This window comes from Branchiostoma lanceolatum, chromosome 1, assembly GCF_035083965.1.
Source record: "Branchiostoma lanceolatum isolate klBraLanc5 chromosome 1, klBraLanc5.hap2, whole genome shotgun sequence".
Taxonomy (NCBI): Eukaryota; Metazoa; Chordata; class Leptocardii; order Amphioxiformes; family Branchiostomatidae; genus Branchiostoma; species Branchiostoma lanceolatum.
In genome coordinates this window covers 18050727-18066143 of record NC_089722.1, presented here as the reverse complement: position 1 = coordinate 18066143, position 15417 = coordinate 18050727, and the positions used below count along the sequence as shown (strand labels likewise).

General features: G+C 45.6%; 2 protein-coding genes across 5 annotated transcripts in view; one reads left to right on the top strand and one right to left on the bottom strand.

Annotated features, from left to right (window-relative positions):
• The window catches only part of LOC136439024 (metabotropic glutamate receptor 3-like), a 155920-nt gene that overhangs the window by 109167 nt on the left and 31336 nt on the right, over nt 1-15417 (bottom strand). For 2 of the 4 annotated variants that reach the window (XM_066434135.1, XM_066434154.1), the window contains exons 1-2: nt 13274-13628; nt 12291-12510 (exon numbers count right to left, since the gene is read on the bottom strand). The gene's annotated coding sequence lies outside the window, so the exon portion shown is untranslated. Of the gene's footprint in view, nt 1-12290; nt 12511-13273; nt 13633-15417 lie in introns of those variants that run through there. The other 2 variants (XM_066434146.1, XM_066434179.1) reach the window with 2 other exon arrangements.
• Nucleotides 3298-6812, top strand: LOC136439047 (uncharacterized). Its single transcript, XM_066434193.1, has 2 exons — nt 3298-3885; nt 4624-6812. Exons 1-2 carry the CDS (start codon nt 3547-3549, stop codon nt 5266-5268), a joined length of 984 nt encoding a protein of 327 aa, XP_066290290.1. The 5' UTR covers nt 3298-3546; the 3' UTR covers nt 5269-6812.

Genomic DNA, 15417 nt, shown 5'->3' with positions numbered 1-15417 from the left:
ATTCCATCCATATGTTTTTGATTTACTAGTAACACACACACAAATACGCGCACGCACGCACACACACACACACATACACACGCACACACACGCACACACACACGCGCACGCACGCACACACACACACACACACGCACAAACACGCACACACACACACACACGTGCCGAATTTTCTTCGTTTTCTCGTAGCGAATCTACGATATCTTGATACATGGAGATAACGTTGATGATCTGGGACTGAGTCATCCCGTCTACGCCGGCCCAGCTGGAGCGCAGCGGGAGAACTTTACCAGACCATTAATCAGCCCTGTCGGCACGTCTCTTCTCCCGTCTGAAGTGTGACGTAGGCGTCGCCGTGGGCGTCATCGTGATGGGCTCGGCAGGATGACGCGTGGACGTGCAGTGATACTGTAAATGGTGACATGTTCTCGGTGGTTTAATGTTCACCGCGAAAATGTCTCTTGCCCGCCCACTCATTTGTTTCCACCGTGAACCTAAAACCACTGCGAACACTCCACTTCTCCCAACGCCGAAATCAAATCCCCGTCAGAGTGGTCAGACCCACCGCACTAGACGATAACCCATGGCCGGGGAAAACTACATCTCTATAATATGCATCGACCGGCCTTGAAACAGTCTGGTATCCAGGCTATCTATGGAGGGAAGACGTGGCCTACTTTTTGTGAAGATGAAAGGCATGTCGTATTAGCCTGGATGCCAGACAGCGAATGAAGAGGAATGCACTCATTCACAGACGTAATAAACGGATTCAACTTCAAATGCATCTCCTTGCCTGGCTTGGCATGCCTAGCCTAGCCTGAGCGTCATCCTGTTTCAGTTCCAGGCTCTACCTTGAGCCTGGAACAGAAACAGGATGACACTAAGGCTATACCTAGCCTGGGTGCCAGACAGATTCCAGGCCCTACACAGACCAGCTCCTCGGCTTTAGGGTCAGCATGCCCCCAAGACTGTGCGCGTGCCTCATGGCCTAATTCAGGATATATGTCTGTGGTAAAATTGTATTGAGGGTATGTTGGCCCTAGAGCCCAGGGACTGGCGTGTGTATGCCCTGAAAACAGTCTGGCATCCAGGCTAGCCACGGTGATGGTTTTGAAATTGTATCCATGCTCATTACGTCTATGAGTGAGTGCATTCATTTTCATTCACACCGAAAATTGATCGAAAATTGCATTGTATATGCGAATAAAATATTCCGTAAATACCAGGCATGGCGTCAGAGATCATCGACTTACATTCGTCTTTATTTCCAATCATTATCAGTGAAAGCACTTGCCTGAACAAAAAGTGGTACATAACATTCGTACATAAAATACGACGTAAGAAAATATCGACTAAGCCGTAAGATAATATAACACGATACTTTATCAATATATCAATATGGAAATTGCTGGACTACACAAAGGCAATGCATACTAGTATATAGGCCTTTTCAGTGGATCGACCGGACATACCAAACATCAATCGCATAGACTGTATGATGCACGTGGGAACTACCCTGGGAGATCTCTGACATAGTTTTAGCTGTAAGTGCCTTAGGTCATTGTCTGACAAGTCGATACTCTGGGTCAGGCGTTCCCGTGGTATTAGTTCTTATTGCAAACTTAAAAGACGGCGTGACAGTCGACCTAATGGGATAGACTACGTTCCCGCCTTTGAACTGTGTATTGACGGATTTAACGGTCGTTTGAACGGGACTTTGAACGGGAACTGTTAGTTAGCCTTTTCGCCCACTCTAATATTACAGTTTTACTATCTAACAGGACAGAGTACATGTAGTTGCAATTATAGTTAAAGCCGGCCTTCGCACACCAAATGGTGTATAGGGCGGCGCCCTTCTCCGTTTCGTTAGCCCTTAGGCCACACAGCTATGCGAGCATATACACGGCACTACAGCAGGAGATAGTCCACTGGAAGCGGCAGCATAAACTATAAACAAATTTCATAGATATCAATATATTAGGGTAGAGATTGTGATATGGCAGAATAGGTCATTCCACCGGTAGAGATCTCTATCTAACGGCAAAACGGCCGATTAAACTGACAGAGATCCTGATCACGCACGACATCTCGACTGAGACTGCGATCGGGATCTTTACATATCTGGAATCGCAGATTTTGCGAGATCACAATCTCTACACATACATGTACACTAGTTTCTACTTTGACCTTATCAGAACATTGTCTCAGGGCAATGACTCTATGTTCTCGTATAATCTAAATTTATTCCAGCATAACCTTGTCCAAAACTTCGCGCTTGGTTCATCGCCGTAAAACGCACTTAAAATTGGCAACTAATCCCCGTGTGAACCCGTAAAACACGATTGTGTGACATTACCGACATAAAACGCCACATCCCTCCAAACACAGATCAATCTCATCATCATACCCCCTCCACTTAGCTCGTCTGCGTAATAAAACTATTAATTTACAAAATAACATCAACATATCCACCCCACGGGCGCTCCCTTCCCCGCAATATGCATCACACTCGAGCACTTTCCGTGAGAAATAAGTAATTGCTAACGTAATAAAAAGAGAACATACATAAAATCAACTCATAAACCTTCAGCGTCGCCCCGCTATGAAAAGTTTAGACGTATCTCCAATCAAACACGAGAGATTTGCGGCTTGGCATTAAGTCTGGTTTTGGCAGAATGCTCACTTGTATGTGTGCGCAAACTGTCATTTCGCCAATAATAACGTTGCCGGCGCTCCGGTCGTTTATCAGGATATCTACGGATGCATCATTTAGCGCGACGGCAGATTAGAGCGCCATAAATTTCCCCTCAGTCAGCGCGACGGTAAAATGTATACCGTTGATGATTGCGCCGAAGGTGTGAAAATTTTGCGGTAGCGTAATGGGCCCCCCGTGGTTCTTAAGCGTCGGCCGTGAAAATGAGAGTTATTTTCGCGAAAATTACAACGCGCTGTGCGTGGAATACAGATGGAAGAGTTAGTAATACGTGACGTTCTCAACTTCAAAATTCAAGGCTTGAAATTGTTTTCTTCTGCGTACCTGTATCAGTGCATGGAAATAAAGGTGGTTCACGATTCTTAGTGCGCATCTGTAGCGAAATGCATTGCGGGTCATATGTCAATGGTGAAGATACCTAACTTCTTGTCTCGACCATTTTCTCAATTTCCATAACAATGTAGAGACGTGTTTGGTTTATATCTCATCTCAGGTTGTCACCTTGGACATAATACCCACAATGCATGTCTCTACAAATGCGTACTTCGAACCGTGAACCTCCTTATTACCTGGGCCCCCCCGTGTACACTAAATGTCGGGCAGTAACTTTCTAGCGAGGTCCAATCATATGGCTGCTCGCAGGTCACCGAACGTCACCGACAATTAGCCAATGACGGTCGACTTTTGGGTTGTTAACACCCCTGGTCTTATGTAAATGTCATCAACTCAAACCAAGCGCATTTCAGTTGTTATTCCCACTACTTCCGTACGTATACATCTAGATCAGTTTGTAAAGTTAACTTTCACCACCAAAACGCGAAGGGATTGAAGAGATGAAGTTTTACAGCTTCAATGGTGCTGCACTAGCGCTAATGGAGCGGTCATTGCGGGAGGGAATAGATCCCGACGAAGGTGAAATCCTTCGAGTCGACCCAACATTTCCCACCAAAAGCAAGCTCTCGAAGACGGGCCGCGTACAGAAATGGAGGGAAATCAAGTCCAAGCTAGTCCTGGGTCAGGATTTTGTGGCACATTGTGAGGCCCCAAATCACCGACTGCCGGCGAGAGAAGACATTGAACGGATTTTCCGGCAAAGTCACCTAAGAACGAATCCAGAGTGCGACAGCGGCGCGTCTTCGAGTCACCGGCCATGGCGTGAGACTTGGGAATTGGTAAGTAATACCAAACTTCTTGTGAACAATATTTGTCAAAAATCATGATTGTTTTACAATATGTTCGCTGAACCCTCCTTGCTGGAACCAACAAAATTTGAACTATACATGTAACGTTACATGAAGGTGTAACTTTATCATATAACCGCACAAGAACATCGTTATGATTGTCTATTTCCACGCATAAACTATTCTGAATATACTAGTATATGATGTTTTCGCTTTATTGCACACTTTGACGGACGTTGGTGCTAAAATGTTACAAAATGCACAAAACATAATGTAGAAACCGTTTTTATATGCAATACAATCAGTCTAAATTACGCACCGTATTATCGGTCAATCGACTTCTTTTGCTTTTTGTAATTTGTGACATGTTCTTATACTTGCATGTATGCAAAACCCGCTTACAATATAACGTTCAAAGAGGTTTACCTTGCTTCTGTGTGATGTAAAAGCATTTGCTGAATTTGAATATGTCGGCCAGTCGTCGAGTCTTTCAGCTTTCTGAACTTTAAAGCACGATAATTTATTCATAGAATAACAATAAAGGTAACAAAGCCACTTAGATAGGATAATAGTAGGATAACATGCTAATGATTATTTTTGTAACCAAACGGAGATAAATAGGCGACTTTGAAGAGTTCTTATTAAGTCAGTAACCCAAACACGCCTCGGATTTTGAGGCCAGTAACGTTAAGCTGACAGCTCCTGAAGTAACGTCCAATATTATTTCAGATATCTTCAATGTACCAAACAAATGTCAAGAAGTTTGGCATCACAAGAGAGGGCTTCGAACATCAGCTGGACACCTGTTCTTGCAAGGTGAGCGTCACGCCGGCACAACCACAGACCGCGCAGACAACCGCAGACGGTAACGACGAGTCTGAAAGCGAGGATGAGTTTGTGGGGTTTCCAGACGAGAGCGACAGTGACAGTGAGGGCTCTGAAACAGAAAGCTATGATCTTTTCGAAGAGATGGACATTTCTGTGAGAGATCCTAAAGCCGGAATCAAGATCCACACCAGACCCCGCACCGTCAGTCGCCATGACTACCAAAACATCACCATTTCCAGGGACACTTTAGAAGAACACATTGAAAACCTATCGGACACCCACAATGTACATCTGAAGGTAGTGCATACGCAAAAGACCACAGTCAGTATGAAAATCCGCGACAACGAAACAATCCATCTACTTGGCACCATGAAGACGTTTGCGTGTCACAGGGCCGGCACCCCGAGAAGAAAACGGCTGTGCAAACGGCGGAGGAGGAAAAGTCGTGCAGTTGGATGCTCCTTCCGGACTGAAACTGTTTTTTTCTTAAACCGAACGTTAACAGTTTTCTGTCGCATAATTGAACCCTATATCTTAAATCCATGAAGATCTAGTGAACTACAGCGCTATAGGCATGGAAACTTCTGCTACGGCGCCCAAATTTGCCATGCATCATAGGGATCTCACATGCCAAAATTAAAAAAAATCCATTAAAAGGATCTTTGAGCAATAGGTGCGAACACAAAAACACAGAAAAAAACAGTACCCCTGTCGGAGGTCACTGACCTCCATCCCGGAGGTAACAGAGAAAGAGGTTATTGGTGGCCAAAAAAATGTCCCAAGTTCTAGGCAACGTCAGTGTTAATAACCGCTACAGATTCGATCACATCACGCCACGAAGCCATTTTCTCGACTGACGACTTTTCAGTCGCTCCAATTCAATTCCCGCGACACCCCAGTTGACATTGTCGTCCGAAAAAACATGGCGGCACCCTGGAGAATTGGTGACGTCATTCATGCAGGGGACAAGTGGGGTCCTGAGATGTGAGGAATGGGTGAACTTTTCGTTTTTGTCACTTCCCTTCCCTCGCATTCATCACCGTGGGCACATTAAGCCGCCGGGACGATTTCTTCTCCCCAAGAATGATGTTTACACCAGAAGGAAGCTTACCTGTAAGATACCTTCGCTCAAAATAAAACGTCCGCTAAAGTCTCTATTCCACTAGCCGGCGATCGCCCGGCGACGTAAATTGCATTCACGTATACTTTGACTTCGTAATTTGGAATATCATAGAAAATGTAAAAGTATGACTGTAAATACCTAAGCCGGTCGCCACACTAGCGGAATGGAGGTGTAACGATATGCGTATCAGCCTCAAGTTGAGTCTAGATGCCAACGCGAACTGTCTCATGTCGCTAATACTAGTAATAGACAATGATTTGTTTATGCGCATAGAGACGACCACATTTCTGAATGAAAACAATACCTGTTGAGATGTCACGGACGTCAAAAAAATGAAACTTATAACCTCTGTGAAAACGAAGACATTGTTTTTGGTCTGTATATTTGTTAGTTTGTTTGTTTGTTTGCTTGTTTTGGTGTGTGTACGCAGTTATTTGAATATTAACCAGGGACAGAATGTAAGGCGGAGTATGGTGTGACCGGAGACTGCTATATACGATGCCATACTCGTACCAACATTTGAATGGCTGTAAACATGTCTTTCTTTGTGACCTAATTTGGAAAAAATAAAGGTCTTCATTCATTCATTTTTTTCATTATTGGTATGTCTCTGTAGCGGTCAAGTTGCAACCGAAACGAATCGCGTGAAAAACAATAAAACCTTGGTCTGAGTTCCCCAAAGCGGACAGCGGAAGAGGCGTAGGAGCTCCGGAGAAAAGAAGGTTATTACGGACATGATGTACGGAGTGTGCATGCTGGATGTGTGGGAGGAAAATTCAATCCGGCAGCGGGCATGACCTAAACGCTCACCTTTCCACCCGAGGGAACACTACCGAATCTGTATGGTCACTGAAGCGGGCGAGACGGCTCGAGACATCCCGCGAATTTGTGATCAGAACTGTTCGATCTAAACTGTCTAAAGTTAATGGCTACCTTAGTATCGGACAGCCACAATGGTAAAACTCTCTCTACGCAACAAAATCTTTTCCTTCCTTCCCCGGTGCCCTGGGGTTTGCATGTGTTTGTTTTTATAGTCAGGTTTTTGTTTATAAAGGAAATCCATCCAGTCTATCGCAGCGTGTGTTCCTATACAGTCCTGTCACACATCAGGTAGCCTCTACCAGGCTCCAGAGGCGGCCAAAAAGACAGATAACATGCGAGAGGAGTACGGGGAAGGTTTGCCCGCCGATGGCATATTGGACCCTCTCTCCACAGAAGGACCACAATGGACCACAGGAAGAGTAACTAATTGTGGATCCTAATAAACTCGAACTCTCCGTAGCCGACTCTGCGGGGCCTGGTAGAGGCTACATCTAAGGACCCTCCCACGACTTTGCTCCCGACCGCGTCCAAACCAAGGTCGGCACTGGGTTGGATCGGGAGTAGCCTGGAATCCAGGTCGCTCCTCTGATTAGCCTGAGTGCCAGCCTTCTTAGCTTCCGTCCGCTACCATGGCTACCCTAGCTCCGCTGCGCTACCCAAGCTTGGAGCTTGGGTAGCGTACGGAAGCTAAAAAGGCTGGCACTCAGGCTATCCTCAGATCGCATCCGAGCAGAATATGACTCTCCGGACCTTCAAAATTCATAACCGATTACCGGAAATGACTTTTAAAGACTACTGGCTAGTAAGCAGCCTCAACCACCAACTGTTAACTACCATGACTACAGGACCCTACAGATGACGCTGTTCACGACTAATTGTCTGCAGAAGGTCGGGAGGCCATGGCCGGCTGTGTTTGACAAGAAATTGTTACTGTTATGCTTCTTTCATTGTACTCTACCGGCGTAATTGATTTCCGAAGCCATTTCACTTCTATAATATCTTTATTCTATGCGCGTCTGCTGTAATAAGCCATTATGTTCTTAATTTTTCCCATGGAAGATGCCTTTCATTCTTAAACACTGTGAGGCGTCATGAATAATTAATACTAATAATCATATCCCATTGGTAAAGTTTGTTTACATTGTGTTTAACAGTTATAATGGAACCTGAGTCATGCAATGTAATTGCAAGGCATCTCTGAAAACTGTCGAGGGGCTTCTTATGCAAAATGTCACAAGGACGCTAGCTAGAAAGCTCAGCCGCACTTTCATATCGCACAAACACACGCGTGAACTGAATTTTGGAAAATAACCACATGATATGCCATGAAAATGTTTGAATTAGCTACGGCGATCATGGAAGATGGGGTTCCAGTACGGGTGGATTTGGCGAAATGTGAAAACGCCACAAGACGATATCAGGTCCATAATTTCGATTCAACCTAAAAGTTAGACGTTCGTTGCAGATGGTTTAAAATGGACCTGGTGTACCAGTATATTTTATGATTTTGTATCAAATATGGAAGTAGATTATCATTATCCGTACAAGACATCATTCTTGGTTTTAAACTTCACAAAATTGAAAAATGTCATTATATTAGCGTATTGATATTACTTGGGAAGTTTACAATTTGCAAGTATAAGTATGGTACATAGAATGGAAATATTGTTATATTGTTTGAAAATTAATGTATCTTGAGAAGTTTGATATAATCACTGCTTGTCATGCGTAACGCATGTATGATTTGTAGATCTTGTAAATAAAGGTTGGTAATAGAAAAGAAATGTTTTATGATTTGACTTTCAAAACCGTAAAAGATCTTGCATATTCCTGTACACACGTACACACGCCACATGCAAAATTAAGCACAAGCAATCGCAAAAATCAATCACAACTCTTTTGGGGGTTTTAACCCACGTTTCTTGAGTAATAATTCACAAAATATGGATCTGAACGCTTCCCGGTTTCAATCTTTCATATCATATTCTGGTATGATTCTTACGACGTTGTATACGCATAACGGATATTGCCTCTGTCGATAACCATATTTTCATAAGATACAGACGGCTTATCATATAAATCATGTATGGCTGATAGTTCACCCTGTCCGAGTTTCAAAATAAACAATATTTTTACGGCTAAAATCACTCATAACGAGGATATGTTTAGAAAGTTGGTGAGCGTGTCCTGTAACCCCAATAATATAGAAACATTTGACTTATATCGGGCCAATGCAAGCTAAGTTTATGGATGACGTTCGCCCGCGCATTGATTTTTCGCCTGATTTTAAAGAGAAAAAAACAAACAAAATTTTGTTCCTTTCCTGCGATGGTCAACATGACAAAATTACTGAAAATGGTAAAAAAACATTATGTAGTGAGGTAGCCTTGAGTGTAGTAACTGTAGTTGTATACTAGGCTACTGCTCTGGTGTCACTTTCTGCACTTCTTGAATACAGGAATAAAAGAGTTGTAGGCTGCGATACCATATTCTGGTTACAACGTTCATGGTGTCCATTTTGAAAATGTAGACAACTTGCTTCTTTTTGCCCATCTTGCTTATTTTTTCGCCCTCCCGCAATAGACCTCAAGTCTGGTACAGATGCATTTGCTGTGGCCTATAATATGTGTAAAGAACGGTTTACCGACTGTGACATTGCGAAAACGCACAACGTTCGGTAATACGAGATATGAAATATCTGCTCCTCATCTTGAAAGCAATAGTGATAAAAGAAAACTGGGACAATCCGGCCATTTCGCACGGGCGTCTGGGACGATTTTAGAACCTAGTACGTCACAGGAATTCGATTTTCCGCCAATCAGAGGACAGAGGTAAATAACGTCCACCTTAATCAGCGACTCATTCGTCACCCAATCAATGCGCTTCGATATCGGCCGTACAGGCGAGAAATTGGCGGGAAATTGCGAGGCGTGACAGGTCCTAATCTCCAAGCAGATGTAAGGATTCGTTTTGTTTTGGTAAGACTTTTCGCTTGTGTTGCACGGTTTTCAAGTAGTAAGGAGGTTTCTGGTTCAGACATAGTGAGAAATCTACTTTAAAAATGAACAAAATAAGCGAAAACATAAATGTCTTTGTGCTACAGTTAATTTGTGGTCATCTAATTTACTTTGGTCGAGCTCCCGCCCGAACCAAACTTGAAAGCTTTCTCCACTAATTTTGTATACGGTCAAAACTGTCAAACAAGACCACAGGTGGTCACTATAGTCAGATTTTATAATGCTTGTGTTAGTGGACAAAGTTACAATGTATCTAAGGGGCAACCAAAAAGTGGTCACATCGGTCAGGTGGTTACTATGTAACGTTGGGTAACATAAATTCGGGATTTTTCCGATAATGGTTGACTGAAATCAATCTAGCAGAACAATAAACCATCCTTTTTTTCTATTATTCTGTCAGTATCATGTACTATCTTTGCACTAATCATATATATGGTAGATTTTGTCTCTAGTTGTGCTGACACCATAATATTTCAACTTGAAACTACCGTCCGCCGCACGCACAATGATGGTGCTGTCGGACAGGGGGGCACATTAATTCGGGAGAGAAGATTCGTCTTGAATATCTTACCGCTAATCACATTTTATACAGCAGCTATTCGTTCCATCCTTGGCTTGAGGAGAGTGCTATGGATATAGACGTGTCCAAGAAAAAAAAATACACGAAAAAACGGCCGTACCGCACGCATCAGGCCTTCGGGAACAACCCGTGTGTTGAGTCGGTAGAACGTCACTCAAAGTTCACCCCCACCGTCATGGAAATTTGTACATTATTCATCGGGGCGTTAGCTGGATGCCGTAGAAATGGTAATACTACTATGTCCATGTGTTTCTGCTTGTGCTAAGAGCAAACTTTGAGGAAAATATCGCCATCAGTCCACTTTCACACACAACATTTAGACAAAAAAGTGTTCCTCGCAAACGTTTGTCGTCTGCCGAATAGCAGGATTCTGGGTAACGAATATGGCGGCGGGAAAATTCACCGTAGTGCCGTAGCCATTGGTTGTAGCAACAAAGAGGCGTTTTGATGATTAATCACACTTAGAGTCCAGTTGTAGGTTAGCAAAAGAGATTCTAATAAGTTGTATTGTAAATAATTGTGTTTAGCAGGAAGTGGATGTGACATTTGTCTTATAAACCAGCGAACAACTATGTACATATAATTCTCCCACGAAGCCCTCAGACTGTGACAATAAGGGACGGAGAGTTTTTGACGTAGCCAACTTCTAATGCATGGTTATCGAAGCTTTTCAGACAGTATTCTGAATGCGTTAGTCTGTCAAGTTTGCATTTCTAGCGGTATTACTGATGTTGCATCTAGCACATATCCCTAAACACCCCGTTTTCGAAAAATCCCGAATTTAAGTACCCCGCGAATTTATGTTACCCAACGTTATGTATAGGTGGTCACTTGTACATGTATTTCATTATTGTTGCGTCACCAAAAGTAAAACCAGCTCGCCTCCTTGGCTCTGCTTTTGTATTGCATTATCATTCAATATACATACAGTATCAAACATATATAGATAGGCAAAGCTTACCAAAAGACATAGCCATACAACTGCTTGAAAGTTGAAGATAAGACAAAGCTTTCCTGCAACCTTGCCCTAAATCTGTGGCCATCTCCCAGTGTCAATCTTCGATTCGCGATCTAATAACACACGGCCGCGGCGAAGTCGTGATGCGCTGTGCTGTTCAGTGTATGTCAACCGACGAGCGAGGCTGCCTCATATATTTTTAGCCGGTTCACCTACCGAGAAATTACACCAAACTAGCCAATAATCAGTTCAGAGGTGCGCCGGTATACAGGTCTCTCCCCACGGCATCGCCCTCAACTAGAGCGTGAAAGGACTTCCTTGTTCGAACTCAAACAGGGCGCCCCTCCTGGTTTCTATTAGCGCAAGACTCGCCCCCAACAAACACCCAAAGGATAGGGGCTATTCTAACCAGCGTGATCAACTACAAATCCCACTAATTTCTACTCCCTGTGATCCAAGGCGACTTACACTATCTTTAAAGCCGCTCGGGTGATGAGGGAGGCTTCAGCCGAGTTGGAAATTGTTCGCTTCTCCCTGCAAACGAGGAACGGGCCAGGCGATAACATCAGACAGAAATGGACTTCAGAAATGGGCGGGGAAACAGAAAGAAAAGTCGGCTGATGAAATGACCGTCTGTGACCCCTGCCGTGTTATTTACCTCTGTACGACTTCGGGAAGTCTTTTGCAGCGTTTTGATTTTTGTCTCTACCAGACTAACTACGCTGGCTATAGGGAGAATATTTGCCAGGGTTTCATATGCAGGCTCCGTTGCGCGGGCGAAAATTATGTAATCTTCACCATGGACTGAATCTACTGGGTAATCATGCCTTTTTCTGCCGAATTCTACGATCCATAGCCCGTAGGAGGGCCTGGTGGATGCTTAAATTTTTTCATAGTAACGCGCGTTTATTCTTACCCAACAAACGAAAACGAAGAAACACGCCAGAAAACACATATACAGTACTCACAGATTCCCGCATCACATGTGCACATAATACATTTTGCTTGTATCATTAAGGCAGTCAATGATATATCTAACCATGTCTTACATATTTCAGACTTGCCTACCTTAGCGGTGTAAGACGACAGGGACGACCCAAGGTGAGTTTGTTCTTGGCAACACAGGTTCCAAGGACGGTCCGATGTTTTGTCGCTGTCGGGATTTGGCCCGAGGATGACGTCCAGCCCACAGCTGTTGTCTACTGACGGGGGGCGAGTCCCCTGCCACCGCCTTGTTTGGTTTCGTGAGATCACACACTAGACCCTCCCTCCCTTGCAGCTGAGACCGCTGTATACAAGAGGGGACAAAAAAAACTTGAGGTTACAAACGAGAGAAAGAGAGCGGGCGTGAAGAATACATTATCAACTCCTTCTCCACACACAACACGCTACTTGGAGGGAAAGTGGTCGTCGTCATAGCAACGCCTGCCAAAAGACATCAGGGGAAAGGAGAACATTGACACAGGGCCCTGCATTGACACGCGCTTTCACGCACTCCTCCGCCACAGTCATCAAATCGCCATCATTTTCTCCGGGTTCCGTCTCAGCGCTGACAGAAGATTTGCCGGGAAAGCTGGTGCGCGTCCCTGTTCCCACAATACTCGTCTCTCTTAGTCTAACACACATCTGGCATTCTGAATAAATAAACGTACACAAAAGCCACGACGTGTTTTCCCTGGGAGCTATCGGATCGGGACGGCACAACCTGGGTCTGAACCGACCGAGATGTCACGGAACACTCACGCTGACGAGGCGGAGGTATAATTCCCATCGACATATTTTGTCAGAACTAATAAAACTCAAGACCAGCCCTCTTGGATAGCCTTACATCAATATGATATACAAACCAAAACACGACACGGAGAATATTGAATGTATAATTATGATGGGAGCGAAAACAGACAGCGGAGTTTCGAAACCAAAACATCATTTCACAGAACTGCGTTGTGACTTATAAAATGGAGATATGTACAGTATTTGCTACCTTCACAGTCTATCATAGAGACATCTAACAAGAGTATAACTAACACAAGAATTAAATATACGCATACCTTCGATGATTTCTCCAAATGCTGCCCTCCTCTTATAAGCCAAGAGTTCCAGGAATAATTGTTAAATCCGGTTGCCAGTCCATGTGATGGATATAGCGGTACTGCCCGTCTCGTGCCGGTGACCATTCGCACTACAGTGTCAAACGGTCTGATTCAGCGGTCACTCCGCCCTCTGGTCGCGTGGAAGACAACGGCGAGGCTTCCTTCCAAGGAGGCTTCAGTCCTGAGCTGAGAAGGTCACAAGACACAAGAAAACGTCAAACAAAACCCGTCCAAGACCGTCTCTCCCACACAAAACAGACGATCGGGCGAATGGCGCGCTCACTGACTCTCTTTCAAAATTTGGGGTTCGCGCAGGGAGCAACCATTCTTAACCCAGGGGTGGGAGTAGATGTTAGGTCCCTCTCTCCCAATTATCAAGACGTTTTTCTCATTCTTGTCCGGATGATAAATGTTTATTGGGTGTGTTGTAAGCTCGGTGTACCTAATCGAATTGTAATCTCCGAGGGGATTAAGGTACGGTTGATGGAATCGTGCTCCTTTAACGAGCTAAAGAAACTCCCTAACTTAACGATCGCTGCACGCCTGACATAGATGTTTATTCCTTGTGTTGACTTTAGCCTATTAGCAGGCTCTACGAGTAGGACTTGTTTGGGGCACATAATGTGCTTATACCCCTATCTATCAACAGGATGGCAACTTAATGGAATGGTTTGCCCCACCCGGCTCTGTGTGTCTGTGTGTACCTGGTTGCAAGTGGGTGATGGTAAAATCAAGAAATGATTAGATTATGGGCCCACTGGCGGCTTTGTATAGTACTGCACCAGGACTCTCCCTCTTTGGAATGCGGCTCAGAGACTTTCAGGAGGTCTTCCTTTTACGCACAAAATAAATAATGTCTTTGACGGTTAACTGTTATCGGGGACCATTCAGAAGATACTAGTACTTGAGCGAAATTTGTTATTTCGCGAAGGAATATATCGTCCCCACACCGCTACAATAATGTACGGTCCCGACATGAAGTGTTGTCTTTTCTCGGCGTACTTGTCCCGGCCTGTGTCCGGAGGGCCGACGGCTGGTTATTCAGTAGGACCGGCGTGACTAATCATGGTCCCCGGGAGGGCAGGAGCCTAGTGCCGCAGGGAGCTTGCCGTAGTCTCGTACCCTCCACCGTGATGGTCTCGCTACCAGACGTGTTCAGCAGGACCTGCGTGACTTATCCTGGTCCCCGGGAGGGCAGGAGCCACGGACCGGGGAGCCTGCCGTGGTCTCGTACCCTCACCGTGATGGTCTCGCTACCAGACGTGTTCAGCAGGAGCGGCGTGACTAATCATGGTCCCCGGGAGGGCAGGAGCCTAGTGCCGCAGGAAGCCTGCCGTAGTCTCGTACCCTCACCGTGATGGTCTCGCTACCAGGCGTGTTTAGCAGGACCGGCGTGACTTATCCTGGTCCCCGGGAGGGCAGGAGCCACGGACCGGGGAGCCTGCCGTAGTCTCGTACCCTCACCGTGATAGTCTCGCTACCAGGCGTGTTTAGGAGCCTCATATAGCCTTGTCCCCGGGAAGGCAGGAGCCTCAGACCGGGGAGCCTGCCGTAGTCTCGTGCCCTCACCGTGATAGTCTCGCTACCAGGCGTGTTCAGCAGAACCGGCGTGACGTATCATGGTCCCCGGGAGGGAAGGGGTCTAGCGCCGCAGGGAGCCTGCCGTAGTCTCGTACCCTGCACTGTGATAGTCTCGCTACCAGGCGTGTTCAGGAGCCTCATATAGCCTGGTCCCCGGGAGGGCAGAAGCCACGGACCGGGGAGCCTGCCGTAGTCTCGTACCCTGCACCGTGATAGTCTCGCTACCAGGCGTGTTCAGGAGCCTCATATAGCCTGGTCCCCGGGAGGGCAGGAGCCACGGACCGGGGAGCCTGCCGTGGTCTCGTACCCTCACCGTGATGGTCTCGCTACCAGACGTGTTCAGCAGGAGCGGCGTGACTAATCATGGTCCCCGGGAGGGCAGGAGCCTAGTGCCGCAGGAAGCCTGCCGTAGTCTCGTACCCTCACCGTGATGGTCTCGCTACCAGGCGTGTTTAGCAGGACCGACGAGACTATCCTGGTCCCCGGGAGGGCAGGAGCCTCAGACCGGGGAGCCGGCCGTA